The sequence below is a fragment of the Micromesistius poutassou genome (assembly GCF_964030765.1).
Source record: "Micromesistius poutassou genome assembly, chromosome: 14".
Lineage (NCBI taxonomy): Eukaryota > Metazoa > Chordata > Actinopteri > Gadiformes > Gadidae > Micromesistius > Micromesistius poutassou.
The window spans coordinates 18,631,748-18,649,968 of NC_140284.1; the positions used below are offsets into that span (position 1 = coordinate 18,631,748).

The 18,221-nt window shown below is 47.4% G+C and overlaps 1 protein-coding gene across 1 annotated transcript; it reads right to left on the reverse strand.

Moving 5' to 3' along the window:
• Positions 1-569: 569 nt before the first annotated feature.
• rnf17 (ring finger protein 17) lies at positions 570-18,188 on the reverse strand (the record flags this gene model as incomplete). Its single annotated transcript, XM_084478268.1, has 31 exons — positions 570-743; positions 1,055-1,241; positions 1,393-1,528; positions 1,795-1,912; positions 2,222-2,332; positions 2,846-2,902; positions 3,285-3,407; positions 3,694-3,774; positions 4,032-4,151; positions 4,620-4,783; positions 5,426-5,537; positions 6,024-6,219; positions 6,681-6,802; positions 9,312-9,399; positions 9,628-9,740; positions 9,854-10,001; positions 10,719-10,955; positions 11,350-11,464; positions 11,905-12,022; positions 12,924-13,039; positions 13,201-13,366; positions 13,566-13,692; positions 13,936-14,123; positions 14,833-14,974; positions 15,342-15,510; positions 15,735-15,908; positions 16,933-17,031; positions 17,409-17,761; positions 17,846-17,920; positions 18,038-18,114; positions 18,180-18,188. 31 exons carry the CDS (start codon positions 18,186-18,188, stop codon positions 570-572), a joined length of 4,215 nt encoding a protein of 1,404 aa, XP_084334394.1.
• Positions 18,189-18,221: the final 33 nt, after the last annotated feature.

An 18,221-nucleotide genomic window follows, 5' to 3' on the forward strand; every position in this document is an offset into this window, starting at 1 on the left:
TTTAAATACTTTTGAAAGTTTTGTCCTAATTTAAAAGCATGTGGGAGATTAAGTGGTATTTACCAGGGTCAAACTAATTCACCTTCAAGCTAGTCAATTGATTCAATTTATTATAATAGGAATGTGCCTCACAATAGACACTTTTTTTTTTTTCAGTTAACGTGTAGATATGCGACAGCTTTTCAAATATCAATCATTAAGAGTATTAAACAAGAAAGTATTTTTTTTACACCCTTTCTACCAATTTTGGCTGAACAAAAAACGATTGAATCGTTGCTTTCTTGGTAAACCAAATCTTAACATTTTAATCAAACCGCATCAAACAATGACTGCTTTTAGAAAAACACCAAATAAATTTGAACACTCTTATCACAGCAACATAAACAGAGATTCAACCAAAACCATGCAAACCGAGCTGCACTGGGAAAATAATGTAACTTAGTTATTATTAAAGTTATTAATTAAACATAAGCAGAAGAGGAACCCTCTGCTCTCAGGGTTTAGTGCTGGAACCAGCGGCACCAAGATCAAACAAACGCCCTCTAACGCGGGTCCATTCTGTGAGCCGGTCAGTCTGTGATGGAACAGAAGCTGGGTGAATCAACATGCAGGGTTCTGAGGGTAGAGGCGGGGGGACCAGGCGTGGGGTCGTCCGGGTCAGCCAGGCCGCTGGCCACCAACGGCAGGTGCAACAGCTCCCCGCTCTCGTCGTACAGCAGAACCGTCAGCTCTGGCTCCCGAGACTGGAAAAGTCAATCGTAACTTTATTGAGACATCACCCTCTAGACGTTCATTTAGTGCAACAGATTTTCTGTTTAATCAAACAGAATTATATGCAAAGGGAGTGAAAGCAGGTCGGGTTCAGGTATCTGGCTCAAGGATGCCTTCAGGTATAATGTGGACATTGGGGATCAAACCCATTGCCTTAAAGACCCATGCTTGTTTCCTTTAAAAAATATATATATGCCTTTATGATCGCAGGCGTGCATCCATGTCACAACCACGAATGACACCTATTAACCTTCCGTATTAAGATGAAGATATGGGTGCTCACCACAACCGAGGCGGTGACCTTGCCGTGCAGAGGCTCCAGAATCTGCCGCAGAGCCTCTATGCTCCACTGGGGCGCGTAGGGGAGCACACGGCTGTCCGGACGGACCTTGGGTGGCTTAAACCCTGCAGCCTTCACCTTCATAGCCCTGACGGGGAAGCTCAGCAGCTCTGCTGGCATCTCCCTCAGCCTGAGAGAGACACACGTTACACACACAGTGCATACGTACAGGAATAATCTCACACATTATGGATGAACATAAGTGTAGTCTTAAAAAAAAGATACATAAAAAAACAGTTTGTAAAGACTTCTAGGCCTAACACTTGGCGGTGGTGCCTTACTTGCTGGTGGGCAGGGTGTCGTAGGAACCGTAGTCCACGTGTTGGACCATGATCATGACGGGGTCCAGGCTGGAGAACTCCATCAGCTTGGCCCGGTAGTACTGCCCGTCTCTATACTCTGCGAGACACCCGCCTCCTGTGAGCATGCAATCACAGCGGTTCACTGCGGTGCTTTGTGCTATTGTTTTATAATTTGGCTAAATAAAATGTTTTTCGTGTCGATAAAGTGATTAAAATGGAATTGAGAGGGACAAAGCAAGAGAGAGACGGCCAAAAGACGAAAGGCCAAAGTATCCGATTCACATCTGAACATCTTGGATGCCGAGGCCATAGTGTGAGCGCAAGTGTTTCTCCATGAAGTAGGGAGAAGTAGGGTGTGGACGGCGGGAGGGAATGGTTCACCCAGAGGGAAGTAGGCCAGGCGGGGCAGCTGGGCCACGTCTGCGGTGACCCTGGACAGCATCTGGTCCAGGCCGTTCACATCCTCCTCGCTGCTGCTCTCTAGCTGCCATACGAACAACTGCGCGCGCGCACACACACACACACACACACACACACACACACACACACACACACACACACACACACACACACACACACACACACACACACACACACACACACACACACACACACACACACACACACACACACACACACACACACTTTATTTTCATAAAGCAGGTTTCTCCTCAACTACATGTGTCAGTGTCAAACATCAAGTGTCAAAATCTGTTTCCTGGCATCAGGGCACAGACAGTCGTGTGGCGTCCCTTTATGCAACCTTTCCCTCACGGTTAACGGCTACAGTCGGCCGTTTCATACGAACCTCGTTCGGGGTGCAGATGTGCTTGACTTTAACCCTAAATTGAGAGCCCTCTGGTGGCAGGGAGGAGTAGGTGAAGGGCCCCAGTGGAGGCCTCTGAGGGATGCAGAGTCCCTGGAGAAGACAACAAGTCACATGCGGTCAGTAGCACCGGGGGCTTTGAAGACAACAGTCACATCCGGTCAGTAGGATTTACAAGATAAGATACATTCAGTTGTTAGCACAGGGGTTTTCAACATAAGTTACATTCAGTTAGCACAGGGGATTTTAATCTGTGAAATCCCCTGTGTAAGTGACCAACCAATAAGTGGGTCACAGTTGGGGGTCAAATGGGAGTCTTTTTATGCCTTTTCTGTTTCCTGTGCATACGATTGCTAGGGGGATTGGATACGGTTGCTAATTAATTGCACATGTTTGCTAGGTGATTTCACTTGGTTGGCAGGTGATTGCACGTGGTTGGTAGGTGATTGTATGTGGTTGCTAGGTGATCTGGCACGGTGGCTAGTTAATTGTATGTGGTTGCTAGGTGATCAGAGGAGGTTGCTAGATGAATGCTTTTGGTAGCTAGGCTGCTGCATGTGGTTGTTAGGTTCATGGCATGTGGTTTCTCTAGGGACTGTGTCACACCTGCGTGGAGATCTCCCAGTGGTCCAGGAGGGGCAGGCATGGTGTTGAGGTTTGGACCTGCAGGAAAATATCAGCTTCAGTTTTACTGCTCTATGGATCTGGGGTAATTGTTCTCAGTGTTGGGGTTTAATATGGATACTTGGTATTGTGCTGTTGATACTTGGTGTGGTTCTGTGCTGATACTTGGTGTGGTTCTGTGTTGATACTTGGTGTGGTTCTGTGATGATACTTGGTGTGGTTCTGTGTTGATACTTGGTGTGGTTCTGTGCTGATACTTGGTGTGGTTCTGTGTTGATACTTGGGATGGTTCTGTGTTGATACAGAACTAATCTTTGACATCACACACACAGCATACACTTGCTAAATGTATCTAGTGCGTGGTGAGTGAGTAGGAGTGGTGAGTATTGCGGGCGGTAGGCGGTGACCAGGGAGACATAACCTGCTGGCTGAGGAGCTTCTCGTCCATGTACGCGTGCTGGTGGTGACAGAGGATCTTGCTCAGCGACAGTCCGTCCAGAAAGATCTCGACCGTCAGGACGCCGCGAGGGTCTCCAGGGACCTCCTATAACCAGGTCACCACAGGGGCGTACATTCATTTTTGTGGCATAGGAAATTTCTGTGTACAAATCTGGTTCCCTATAGAGTGCACTGCGTTATAGCCATAACGCACCATATAGGAAGTGATGCACAGGTAACCCTCTTTATTACTTAATTTTGAATAACGTGTCAGAGGCTTCTGGCTCATGATTAGTGCCCGCATTTCCTAAACTTGTGTATTATTCCATGTTCACTGTATAGGGAACAGGGCATGAGGGTATATGAAAGCTGTACATGGTCTTTGACCTTACCAAGACCTGCACGTCCACGGATCGTTGGAGCAGCAACTCTCTGAGGAGACCCACTGCATCCTTCTCCCATGCCCTCCCCACCTTTTGTGGGGGAGGGGGGGGGGGGGGGGGGAGGGGGGAGAGAAACAGAATTTAACCTCTAGATGACAGCAGGAGAAGTCATAAAAGTAGTGTAGTGTGTATTGTATTGACTCATGATGCCATTACGGTGAAACAGAAAATGAGAACCCCTAACTGACCGATAACCCGTCGTCTTTCCTTCTAGAAAGTTCTTGAGATGGTGTCTCTCTGTGTTTAGAGGTCTCTAACCAGGACCTCCTCCGTCTGTGATGACTTACTGGGATGACAGCGTTGAGGTGGCAGGGCATGCACAGCTGAGGAACCTCCTCACAGAGCAGCATGGGGTACACGTGCACCACGGGGATGTTCTCCACAGAGCCATAGTCCACGTAGCGCACCTACACACACACACACACACACACACACACACACACACACACACACACACACACACACACACACACACACACACACACACACACACACACACACACACACACACACACACACACACACACACACTTAAATACCTTTATTTGGATCCAAATTTACAAAGAAGGGGAACAAGATCCAAACATTTTGGGAAGAAATATTGATAATGTAACAGGTTCATCAAGCTTACATGCCTTTACAATATCTACATGATAATATATCACACACACACACACAATGAAGGAAACACAACAAACATCAACATCTTTCAACACCAGCTTTGTGTTTGTCTGTATACGTGTGCAGTGAGCACCTGTCATCCATGTTTGTGTCAGTGTTCTGCTATAACTATTTGTGTGTGTGTGTGATGTGTGCATGTGGGAGTATGTTTGTATACATCAGTGGGATAGTGCGTACACACATACTCCTCTTACCTTGACCATCTCTCGGAGCACCTCCAGGACCTGTGCTCGGTACCAGAGCGTGTCAGTGCCCATCAGGGCACAGCCCAGCACAGACTTCCAGGTGTAGGGCTTCTTCTGGGGGGCCACCCCCATCCTGCCCTGGATCCTACTCCTCAGCACCTCCAGCTGGCTCTCTGGGTCAGACCACAACCAACCAGTAGATTATGAACGTATGTAATATTCAGTCACTTCGTCCAAGGCAACCTACTGTTCTTCAACGGGGGACTTTCAACTTCCTCACGACACAAACATTAGCCGTTTCTCAATACCAAGTACGCGGACTACGTACTCGCGGACTTGGAAGTACGTACTTGGCAAGTCCGGACTTTCAAGTACAGACTTCCGAGAACGCGAGTACGCACTCTGCAATCGGAACAGCAGCGGACTCGATGATGCATTCTGGGATATTTAACGGTCCCAAGTCCACACGAGTCACCTCCGATGCGTCCTCGGTAGAACGGCCTCACCGAGAACGCATCGAGAACACTTCCGGGTTTTACGACAGTACTCGCGTACTTGGAATTGGAACAGTGCTTGGGCTACCACTGATGACATTTACCGAGTACACGAGAACACACGAGAACGCGAATTGACAAACGGCTAATGTGTCGTGTCTGGAGGTAGATGAGGTCATACCTGCGTGTCGTGTCTGGAGGTAGATGAGGTCGTACCTGCGTGTCGTGTCTGGAGGTAGATGAGGTCGTACCTGCGTGTCGTGTCTGGAGGTAGATGAGGTCGTACCTGCGTGTCGTGTCTGGAGGTAGATGAGGTCGTACCTGCGTGTCGTGTCTGGAGGTAGATGAGGCCATCCTCCCCTACAGCAGAGACTCTCATCCTGGTGTGACCGGGCCCTGGCAGGTCTGGAGCCCTGTACAGCTCTGTCCTCACCTGACACACACACATACACACACACATACACACAGACACACACACACACACACACACACCAACTCCCGTGGAAATAATATCTTTTAGCCTGAGACCGTTCTGATCTCTCAACGTCACGTTCTCTCTGAAGATCTGTATGGCCTCCGGGCCTTTAAAAGCCTTTTCCAAAGATGTTAAAACACTCCAAGGGAGGGATTTTTAGCTCAAGACGAACAAGGAGTGCCACAGTCTGACGGATTACAAAAACAATGGCGATGCTCAAGGATTCGACTGAAGTAGGAAGTTCCAAAACTGGTTAGCGGAGAAACGTACAATTTTAAATCTGTTTATCGCATGCGTAACAAGGTTGAAAAATCATAAACGAATAAAACATATTAGATTTTACTTCTTACGCCTTACTTCTGACTGGATTTAGCCTGAATGAAGAGCGCTTAGGACTCACTTGGTTCTTTAATCTGATTGGCTGGAGTGATCGCTAGCCCTCACCTTCTCAGCAGACTGATAGGTGCGGGGAGCCGGCTTCAGGTCGGCGTCTGCAGGTGATGAGCAGCGAGGGGCGAGGCTAGGAGGCGCAATGGATATTGGCTGTGGAGTAGTGGGTAGTTGGGTAGTAGTAGTAGTAGTTGTGGGGCACGTGTTGTGTGCGTCGCCTCCTCCCTGATTTTCGGCCTTTGAAGCCTCTCTGGAAAGAGAGTAGACGCATGTCAACACACACAACCACACCCACACACTGACATCTTTTTTGCGTGTGTTTATCCCTGCAGAAAATAAGAAAATAATAATAATTGTCGACCCTGGGGCTATTTTCCACCTTTTTAAAACAAGACTGAAGACTTTTATGTTTGCTTTAGCTTTCTGCTAAATCTTAAATCTACAATGCTTCTATTTTTTATTTTATTAGTAACTTTGCCTTTATTTTCTCACTTTCTAAAATGCATTTTTATTAACTCTGCCTTTCTAAAATGTTTTTTGTTTTTTTAACTTTGCCTTTATTTTCTATCTATTTTACTTTTTACTTATCTATTATTTTATTTTATTGTATGACAATGTCTATATGTGAAGCACTTTGAGTCTGCCTTGTGTATGAAAAGTGCTATATAAATAAAGTTGCCTTGCCTTGCCTTTACCCTCCCACACACACACCTGGGTTTCCTCTCCTTGAGTGCGACGCCCTGGCTCGCCAGAAGGTTAGCCAGGTTCACTTCAGGCCCGGCTCCTTTGAGGTACGACAGAACGACGGACAACGGCCTCTCCTCCGTCACCTCCTAGGAGAGGACAGGGAATTGAACACAGCTGAAGATTGATCTCATACTACAACACTGTGGAGACACACAGAGGCAAAGGGGTTAGAGGGCGAACCAGGGCGGAGAGATAGACGGAAAGAGAGACAGACGGAAAAAAAATAATAATAATACACACTTTCAATGAAGACTTGTTATTTATGTTTAACCTTCTGGAAGTGGAACATTTAGGTTGCACACGCAACATAAGGAAGAGATGTAAGACCGCGGCATCTGCTCTACGAAAAGCAATTCTAGATATAGACAAGTTATTGAGCCGTTTCCGCTCTACATCCTAAACTCCTCCCGTCGATGCAATCCACTTCCGTTCTGGCGGGCTGGGTTTGTTTTGCTAGCTAGCTCTGTTGTGCCGACAAAGCTTTTTTTTTTTTTTGCTTTTGTATTTTACTTTTTAATACCCGTTAGGATTAAACGCGTGATCTTTCTTGTTGAAGCCATTTGTTTAGTTTCCTCGAAACAATTAATCCATCCAGTGTTATTTATGTACAGTATGAGCTTACTATGAATGATGAACTGTGTTAAAAGAAATTGTAGCACTCTTAAGGAACATAAGGCCTATCATTCATCATCGTAGTTCAGTGCAATAATGAAATGAAATGAAATGAAATTACATCAACCTTTATTTTCACTCAAACAGTACAGGCACACCGATATATTTCACAGCATAAAGAGATAATGTAAATTGTGCATTATGTAAACAACGGACATCTGTTGGCTCCTGTGGGCATGACCTAAATAAGGCAGTTTATTTTGGTTTTAAAATGCTGAGATATTTACTGCAGAACTGTAACCTTCCCTCAACAAGCATTTCTTTTAGACCCAGCATTCCACTGGTTCTGTCCGTCTGTGCAGGCAAGCCTGGTTTTCCCCTGTCTCACAGCATTTTCTACCTAGAGAGATATAGCAAAAACAGTGCATAGATATTAAAATGGGTTCACTGCAAACATGTCATATGATATAATACATTGCACACATAGCCTACAATGAATATACAGAACATTGGGCTTGCAGAAATGCACTTTATGAAGAAAATGCGTTATTATTATTATTATTATTATTATTATCATCATCATCATCATCATGGCACACACACACTTTGCACTCTAGCCAAGTAGCCTATGATGTAGTTCGGATACCAAAAATAAAAAAGACATAGGCCTGGGCTACAATGGTCAAATAATCGAGTTACCTTCCACAGGATCGCAGCTGAGCGGGAACAAGATCTCGCTGGTCCAGCAACACACGTACATCCCGCAGACTTTCGACTTCTCCAGCTTCAGTTTACCAGCACCCAAGCATTACGCCACGCATTGTTCAAACACTGGCTAGGCTCTACATTTGCTTTCAGATAAACAAAACGATCATGTTCGTATGACATGACACAACCGACTTTGTTGCTTTGTTGCAGATATTGACACGCCTCGGGAGGCTTTCAGATTGTCCATTGCTTTTCCGTCTATTGCCATGGATTGCACGAAGTAGGAGCAAATCTTGCTGTACGTTAGGGCTGAACGATTTCAGGAAAATATCTAATTGCGATTTTTCTGGTAGATATTGCGATTTCGATTTGATCCACGATTTTCTTCAAATCAAGCTTCAGTGCAATATTCACAATGAACAGTAATATTTACAAACATGACATCATACCATTAAAATATTACATGCCATTACTCTAATGCAAGAATGAAAACTAAAGGTAAGAATTGATTTCAAATGTATGCAAAAAATCCTTAATTTTGTCAAGTTAAAAGAGGTAAACAAAATACACGCCGAGACGCGCGTTAACGCTGAAATGCGATGTGCCGGCGGGCCAATTGCATTACATTAATTGGGGACATTACATTATAACAGGGTCCGCGGTCGGAATTGTTGACGGGGGGAGACTTTTCACCTGACTTTTTCGTCATGCACTCAGTCGTGCAAATGCCTGTGGTGATTTCTCAAGTGCCGGTATAAATAGTTGACAACAGATCTCGGGTCAGTCAGGAACACGGAAGAAACCGCGGCTTTGGCGATCACGAGATCGCGTTGTCTGAAATCGCAATTTCGATCAGAAAACGATAAATCGTTCAGCCCTACTGTACGTTATTTGCTGGGCCACGTCGTCGTGTTACCCTCCCAGTTCTGCACTGGATTCGGGTGGGGGGGGGGGGGGGGGAGTAGCGCCCTCTCCAGTCAAAGTAGTAGAACCGTGTTCCCAAGCTAGCATCGAAATCGCTGCGTTTACACCGGCAGACGCGGCGCAAACCACTTCCGGCGGAAATGAAGTGCATTTGTGTAGGGTTATGGCACCACCCGGGGTTTGGCGCGTTAACTCTTGTATAAGAGCTCTATATAGCGGGGCGACACAGCGGATCTTGAAAGATTAGACCAGCTGTAGTCAGGGCTCAATGGAAAAATCCTGCTCTAGATAGAGACGCTGTATCTCATTCTGTCTAACCAGAGTAGTTGGGAGGTAGGGGTGTGGCCGTACTTTGATGGTCATCATTAACAGGTCTTTGGTCAGGTGGTGGGAAAAGCAGTTGGATGCTGTGGCCGTCCAGTTAGGACCCCCTGCTGGTCTGGAAGACATACACGCATGGGGATATATGAGTGAGTTGGTGCACATCAACTAGAACAACATTTTTCAACCAAGTCGATACAAGGAAACCCCCAAAGGCTTGGGCGTTGTTTGTAGCTCAAGGTCTACAGCCATATACCTCAGGTGTGTGTGTGTGTGTGTGTGTGTGTGTGTGTGTGCGTGCGTGCGTGCGTGCGTGCGTGTGTGTGTGCGTGCGCGTGCGTTCAACCTTATGCCGGCCAGTCTACACTCCAGGGCCAGGGAGCCCTGGAGTGCGGGCTTCAGTGGTCGCAGGCTGCTCACAGGCAGCTCCACCCTGCTGCCAAAGTCACAGCGCTGCACCTACACCACCACCACCACCAGGGGGGGGACAAAACCCCATTTAGGATTGGTATTATTATTTTAACTAAGTCTATTGACAGGAAGTAAGTGCATTGACCGGATGTAGGAGTGACCTCAGCGACGTTGTTGGAGGAGACGTCGGCGAAGATCTGAGCGCGCTCCCAGACCCCATTGACCAGAGCAGCGCAGAACATCTTCTCCTTCCACACCACGTCCTGGAAATCAGAGTTCTGGCCCCACTGCTGGACACGGTCACACACCCTGAGAAAGAAAAACACACACACACACACACACACACACACACACACACACACACACACACACACACACACACACACACACACACACACACACACACACACACACACACACACACACACACACACAAAATTAAAACGTGTGGATCCAAAAACCACCATCAAAGTGAGCGAGGGAGTGTGTTGGAGACCTTGCTCTGACAGGACAGCTCACACTGCGCTGTGCTCTCCACGGGAGCTCCTGACATTTTCCCTTAAAAAAAACGGAGAGCCAAACCCCCCTGACCGCGCCTTGAAAAATATTTGAGGGATTTATTTTTATTTCATCAGCAGGTGACCGCCACCCCTTCAGGAAGTCACGCATGTCACGAAGTCACAAAGTCACGCACGGTCGGACGGGATTGTTGACGGGGGGGTGGGGGGGGGAGAGAGAGTTGCGATCGGATTTTCATAAAAACAATATAGATATGGGGAAGAAATATAAGGACGCTATTTTGGGGGGCCCTCCTTTCTTCCTCCATGGGCCCCTGACGGCGTCTGGGCCCCGGACAGCTGCACCGGTTGCACCGTCGATATTTACGCCACTGGCAACCCCATAGCACATCTGTAACCTGGAGAGAGAGTCTTCATGCAACCCAATATACAAGTGTGGTGTTGGAGCGCCCCCCCGCCCGCCCCCCCGCCCCTTCTAGGTCGTCTGCTGAGGTGTTTCCGTACTGACCATTCGAACAACGCGTCGTTCTGGACCAGCCGGACGTAGAAGCTGCCGGGCGAGGTGACGTGGGTGACCTTCACCCTGATGTTCTCCAGGACGGCGGGCAGCTGAAGCTGGGGGCGGGGCTCCGAGTCCTGACTGACAGGAGGCTGGGGGCGGGGCTCTAGGGACGCCTGCTCTTCTTCGATTGGCGGGTTCCACGCGGTGGTCTCGCTGTTGATCGGGGGGCCCCCAGACCTGGATCTGGATTAGAGGGAGAGAGAGAGAGAGAGAGAGAGAGTGGAAGAGAGGGAGGGTGGGGAATGAAAGGCCATATTTGGTAAGAGACACTGCCAGACAGGAAGTAGATTGAATCTGAATCAGGGGACGAGTTTAATTGGCTAACTTGTGTCCTCATGCCCTTTTCCCATGTAGTGATGTCCCCCATGACAGCCAATTGGCATAAAGAACCTGTATGTGCCGACCATCTCTATTGGATGACGCCGTCAACAACAGCTATACATCACGGGATACAGTAAACACGTGTGAATCAGTTGTTCACTTTTATGATGCATTACGGGTATAAAGTAGTACACCATATGAGGAAAACAAATTCATACACAGAGAATCTCCGACAGGAAGTAGATGCATGCCTCACCCGTCCCTGAAGCAGGCCAGGTGTTCAGAGACCAGCAGCGCGGCCAGGTCCACCTGAGGACCCTGGAGACCGCCCTGCGTCACCCGCACCTCCAGCTGCTTGGACCGCATCTCGCCTGCAGAGACAACACACCGTGCACGGTGACACACCCAATCAGGGCTGTTCCTGTGTCTCATTGGGCTTTGGTGGTAGCAAATAACCATTAATACAAGGGTAGTGTTTCAAAATCCAAAAAGGTCTTGACACTTGAAGAAAGTGCACACAAATAAAAAAATCCTCCCACATCATCTAACACACAGGGTCCAAAACTGACACCTGCAACCAGCAAATGGCAGATTACTTAGATCATTTGGTAGGTCGATTTTTTTCAACCAAAACTTGTAAAAGCTTCTAAAAAGTACATTCGGGACCATGGTAACACACACATTCCAGACAATACACTATGTCTCACACACACACAATTATAAACTACTATTACAAACTACACATCATACACACACACACACACACACACACACACTAGTGCTGCTGTGTGTGGGTGTGAGAGAGCGTTACCTATGGCCAGGATGGTGACTGGCTTGTTGAGGACAAGGGCGGAGAACCTGTCGGAACATGCTTGGCTCCAGGTGACCCCATCAGCAGGAACCACATCAGCCAGACTACACTGAATGGCCTACACACACACACACACACACACACACACACACACACACACACACACACACACACACACACACACACACACACACACACACACACACACACACACACACACACACACACACACACACACGTAATGAATGGATGAATGTTTCAAGTGTACTCGTCATATGTGCATAGTTAGTTAAAGTGTAAGTGAATCCTCTTTTTCCGCTCAATTGTGAACACTACAACATAAAAAAAATGACTTCTAGGAAGGAGTGAGGAGGTGGTATCCCCATGGCTACGGCTGTGGTCATACTGTGGCCTGCTAGTGTGCATTATTGAGCAGCATTGAGTGTGCTAACAAGCGATGTTGTAGGATCAATAGCGCCATACACCGTGGCGTTATACTACAAGAGTCCGAGAAGCTTCATCCCTTTGGATGTAGCTCAAACAATTGAGCACTCTTCACATAGGGCTCCACACACACACCCTGGCAGTACCATGCCCACAGAAAGGCAAATCCCCGACAGAACCCGCGATCTGAGCAGAGGAGAATGTTCACAAAACAGGTCGGTGGACACTGACGAAAGCATAGCATCTTACACTCCTGAAGACATACTAAGAAGTCTAAAACAAAAGAAACAAGATTTTGGTTTCACTGACGCTTTATCCAGTTATGATAATGATGACCATGAAAATTAATTAAGGGGTTCCTAACAAATAAATTATATTTAAGTCAATATTAAAAGGCAAGTAATTTAATAACAATAAAATATGAACAGTGCAACTGCTTGAAATATACACAAGGGATGAAGTGGCATAAGATGAAAAGAGGAGGTAAAGTGACAGATCCGGTGGGATGGGGTGCATGACTGAATGAATGAAAACATGACTGAATTAACAGGGAGCTAGTGGGTGGAAACACAGACCATAGCAGGGAGGGAGAAGAACTCATCCTTGATCTTCCTCAGGTCGCTGACGGAGACAATCCCTTCGTTACCCATGTCGACATACTGAACCTCCACACTCCTACCACCCAGCATGCCTACACACACACACACACACACACACACACACACAAACAAAACATTACAGTACATCAACATCTTTCTGTGTTTCTGCTGAGTTTTAGCTACTTACATGACCAGACACGGGGGCTTTTATTTTGAAACGCCATAGTGACACAGGTGGAGAGAGATCGCTGACCTGTGATGCGGGCCCTGTACCAGAGGTTGTCACGGTAACGGGCAACGCAGGCCTGCATCATGGTGGGGCAGTAGAGCTGCAGCCCCCAGCCCCCCCCCGCCACCGACAAGGGGCCATAGCACGACTGTAGCTTAGAGCTGAGGAGCTGGAACTCCATGTTGCCCACCTGTTGGGAGTGGGGGGGGGGGGGGGGGGGGAGGAAGGAAGGAAGGAAAAAGAGACAGAGACAGAAATATTATTAAGAAAGAAGAGAAGGGATGAGATGACAGGGAGAGATAGGGAAAGAGAGAAGCACAGTGAAGGAGTGGAGGAAAGTGTGTTGAGTGTGTGTGTGTGTGTGTGTGTGTGTGTGTGTGTGTGTGTACCAGCTGTATGTAGAAGTCTTGGGGTGTGTTGCTGTGTGTGACCATGGCGCTGTGTTCTGATTGGATCCTGGGGTGGACGGGGGGGTAGAACAGTAGGGTGTTGCTGTTGGTCAACGGAGAGTAGAACCTGATTGGGTGGGGGGGGGGAAGAGAGAGAGAGAGAGAGAGAGAGAGAGAGAGAGAGAGAGAGAGAGAGAGAGAGGTATAGACAGACAGATATAGAAAAGGGAGGACAGAGAACCATTTAAAAAACACGCAAATGTGTCTGTGTGTAGATATATATATATATATATATATATATATATATATATATATATATAAACACACTTATGAATACTGTATATGTGTATATATATGTATATTAACACACCTGGCCACGTCTATGAAGACCAAGTACTCTCGGACGGACACGGGGCAGGGGCTGGCGGGGTCCATGGGGGGCTTGCGGAGGTCCACCAGGAGGTGGTCGTTCTCCCGGGAGAACAGCTGCAGCTCCACCACCGCAGGGCCCACGGCCCGACGCAACGCCTGCTGGGCCTCCTTACCCCAGCCTTTCTTCTACACAAACACAAGCAAACACAAACAAACACACTATCACACACAATAACACAAAAAAAACACACACATAATCCGCACCTTACCGGTAAGAAAAACTGAAAACCGCCCAACCCTAGCATTAGCATTTGTTTGAGTCAGCGTAGCTTTAGCTTGAGGTAAGTTTGAGTCAGCGTAGCTTTAGCTTGAGGTCTGTTTGAGTTAGTGTAGCTTAAAAGTAGGGATCAACGATAACCGATACCGATAACCGATAACTTTCAGCTCCTAAAGGCCGATACCGATATCAATAACATATAAGCAGACCCACTGCCTGTCAAAGGGAAGGGTGTTACCCCCGAGAGAACATTGACGTCTCCCCTGTGCTCTCGACTACGGTCTGGGAGCCGACAGCAGGAAAGGTGTAACATAATAATAAAAATAAACATTTTCTATATACGCGTGCAGCTGTGAACTCATGTATTGTAAGTGATTGTATGATGTGTACTTTTAGGGTTACGATAAGACCTTTGATTTAGTGTTAGTGGGAGCGGGGCACTGAAATTATATAGGCTATGTTATCGGGGCTATTCGTCATGATATCAGACTTATCGGAATGACGTAATAATTTCTGTTATCGGCCCGATAATTATCATGCACCCCTACTTAAAAGTGAGGTCTTTAGAGTTAGAGTTGGTGCAGTTTTATGGAGTCGTATGCATGAGATGCACGTTACCAGATCAACAGGCACCAGGTCTTTGAGGGAACACCTGATGGCAAAGGGAGTCCAGCCACTCAGCTCCGTCTTCATGTTGTCATCCATCTTCCTTAGGTGCTTCTTCACCGCAGACATCTTGTCCATTCCCTTCCCTAGCTCACTGTGGAGCAGACAGACCGACAACAAACAGAACAAGACTTAACTACGAATGCTTCTGCAACAATATCACACTAAAAGTATATGAAGTGGGTTATTCAAAAACAGAACTGGGGGAATTGTAATGTTGCGAAAGAGAGACAAACAGGGAATATAATGAGGCGAGGCAATGTGCAGCCTCTAGGGCTGCGTTACACAGATTAGTATGGAGATGCCATACATGTATGCATGCTAGTATTTCATCTAAAGGCATCTTACAATACCAGGGTAAACATACTTGCCGTGGGTAGCCCTAGTAAAAATCCTACCTGTGACCTGTAACCATAGCAATGCCTGTGCGAGTGTGTGCGTGCGTGCGTGCGTGTACACACATGTCCTGGGAGATGGTCCTGGTAACACCGTGGTCCAGTAAGAACATGCTCGCGGAGGTCACCAGGTTGGCGGGGCAGGATGTGACATCATCCATTCCTATCCGGGAGAGACGGACGACCGTGCCCCGACACCACCGATGGACCTTATCATTGACCAGCACCTGGGAGCCTTGGAGAGCGTGCACGCACACCAGAATTATTTTTTATAGAAAGTTTCTCCACCTCCATAGTAGAACACAAAAACACTGCCAGCACTTGCATGCCAGGTCTCTGAGCTGCAACAGGGCATTGTAAAAATGTAAATGTGAGCAGAAGAACATCTGGAGCATGAAGTGTCCTTTGGATAAAACGTCTATCCAATATAAAACAAAACAAACAAAAAGCACAACATACCGGTCTCCAGCATGTCACCGGGGCTGAAGAAGCTGGAGGGTCTGGAGCTCAGCTGGTTGAGCTTCTGAGACAACATGGCCACCTCTCTGTGCTCCGCCACGTAGCGCACGTAGAAGTGGTTCGGATTCAACACATAGGTCACCTCCACCCACTGATGCATGGAGACATTGGAGACTGAGGGAAGAGAAGGAGAAGGGAGAGCGGAAGAGCGGGGGGAGACAGAGGGGCAGGGAGAGAGGGACAGAATCATTGCCCCTCTTATGCCGCTTTTCCACCGACAGTATCAGCTCGACTCGACTCAACTCGCCTCGACTTGGTTTGGTCGCGTTTCCATCTAAAAAAGTACCTCTTCAGTGTGGGCGGGTAGTAGAAAAGAACCTCTCCAACATGGGCGGGTCGTCATTAGGTTTTAATCACGGGAGACGCGATTCCCGGAAAATCTGTATCTGATCAAGACTATTTCCTGATTCCCGGGAAAGGTTATGATGGGAAATAAAATAAAATAAAAAGCGCAATGACTGCGCGTCTATTGTTGTCATACAGTAACGTTGATGGAGGTGAAACTTGAGCCCTGGGAAAGGAACGACACTAAAACGAAACAGCGAAATGCTGATCCTCCGGAGCCGGTCCGTGGACTCCAGCCACGCCGGACACACACAACCACGTGCAGCCTAACTCTAGCCCCGGGAAAGGAGCGACACACACGGGGAAACGCTGATCAGTGTCCCCCTCGGGAGCAGGTTCGTGGACTCCAACCACGCCGGACACAACTTAACTTGGAGTGATTATTCCCATTTACAGCCGCTGGCCAATCAGTTACCAGCCGCCTGTTTACGTCGCACAAAAGTACCTACTCCGCTCGCTTGGAACCTCGACGGAGGTAGTACTAAAAAAAAAAGTACCCGGTACTAGGTACCGGGTACTTTTTTTGCCAACGGAAACGCAAAAAAGGCGAGTCGAGTCGAGCTGGTACTGTCGGTGGAAAAGCGGCATTAATGACATGATTTTTGACTGGACGTTACATTGCTTTAATGCAATGTGAGGAACATGTTGGAACATACGTTTAGTTTATAATGTTATGAAATTATGATTTTTTTTGCCATCACCCCATCTATTAAGAGAAAATACTCTATATACTCTAAATACTGTATTCAGTACTCCTTCCATATGGTCATGTATGACAGTGCGACGCCCCTACCAGCCCCTTGTCTGAGTGGCGCAATTGCCAATCGAGTCTTCTTCTTCTTCTCGGTCCTCCACTTGTGATTGGCCAGTTCAGGGCCGGTGGGCGGCAAAGCTGTGGCACAATGTAAACAGATCCGTCAAGAGAGATGGTTTTACATAAAGATGTGTTATATTCAAAGTCATGTCACATGTCAATGGGGAAAAGTTATCGATGTTCTTGAAATGTATTGTGTGCAGAAATGTAATATTTCATAAAATAATGTATATGAATTTGCCTTACATGGAAGCAACAAGTGAAAAAAGGAAAGACGCGATAAGGTATAGATAAAGATAAGGACATTCATTGCACACAAACACGCACACACACACACACACAATTCCCGGGTTACGGACCATTTGATTGTTCTCAGCCCCACATTGTGTTGGCAAAAACAAGTCTGCTAAATTATGTAATGCTGTGTAAATAGACGCTGTAGGAAAGACACACACCCTCACACTGCTTCTCCTCCTCCTCCTCCTCTTCGATGAGGCACTCGATGATGACGTCAGCGATGCAGGGCCGGGGAGCAGCAGGGGGTTTGGCTGGGGTCAGAGCTCGCGTATTGGGGGTGAGGCAGGTGGTCGGTTCGGACCTGCTGCCATTCACTGCTCCTCTCGCCTGCTCCTCTCTGGAGCTCCTTACCATCACCGGAGAAGGTGCAGCACGCTGCTGCTCCTTCTCTCTGTGAGGGGAACCCGACGTCTCCTTTACCTTAGGGGTTGTCCTACGCAGCGCCTCAGCCTTTGGAGAAGCCGACCGACCCCTCCTTGGCTGGGGTCCGATAGCGTGCTGCCCCTGCAGGCTGAGTGGGGAGTCGGTAAGTCTTTAGATTAGATGATATGGGTTACCAAAATAATGTGTGTGTGTGTGTGTGTGTTTCTCTCACGGTTTGGGGGTTCCAGTTTTAAGTTTGAGAGACGCCTTGAGACAGTCAGACAGACCGTCAGTCTGGAGCACACAGCTGTTAACACACGCTAAATACAGTTAGGAACACGCAATTGATATGCTAAATACAGTTAGGAACAAGCATTTACACACTACACACAGTTAGGAACGCAGCCAGTATCACATGATCTACCTAAGTCCTGATCCCATGGTGACGCAGCTCAGATCATAACTTTCCCTGATCACAGGAGCCTGCAGGGTTTCCAATACCTGGAGAAAACACACACACACACACACACGAAGATGAAGATGAAGAAAGGATTCTAGAAAGGAACCAAGGCCATAGTCATATCCAAAGGTATCACGGTGACAGGAAG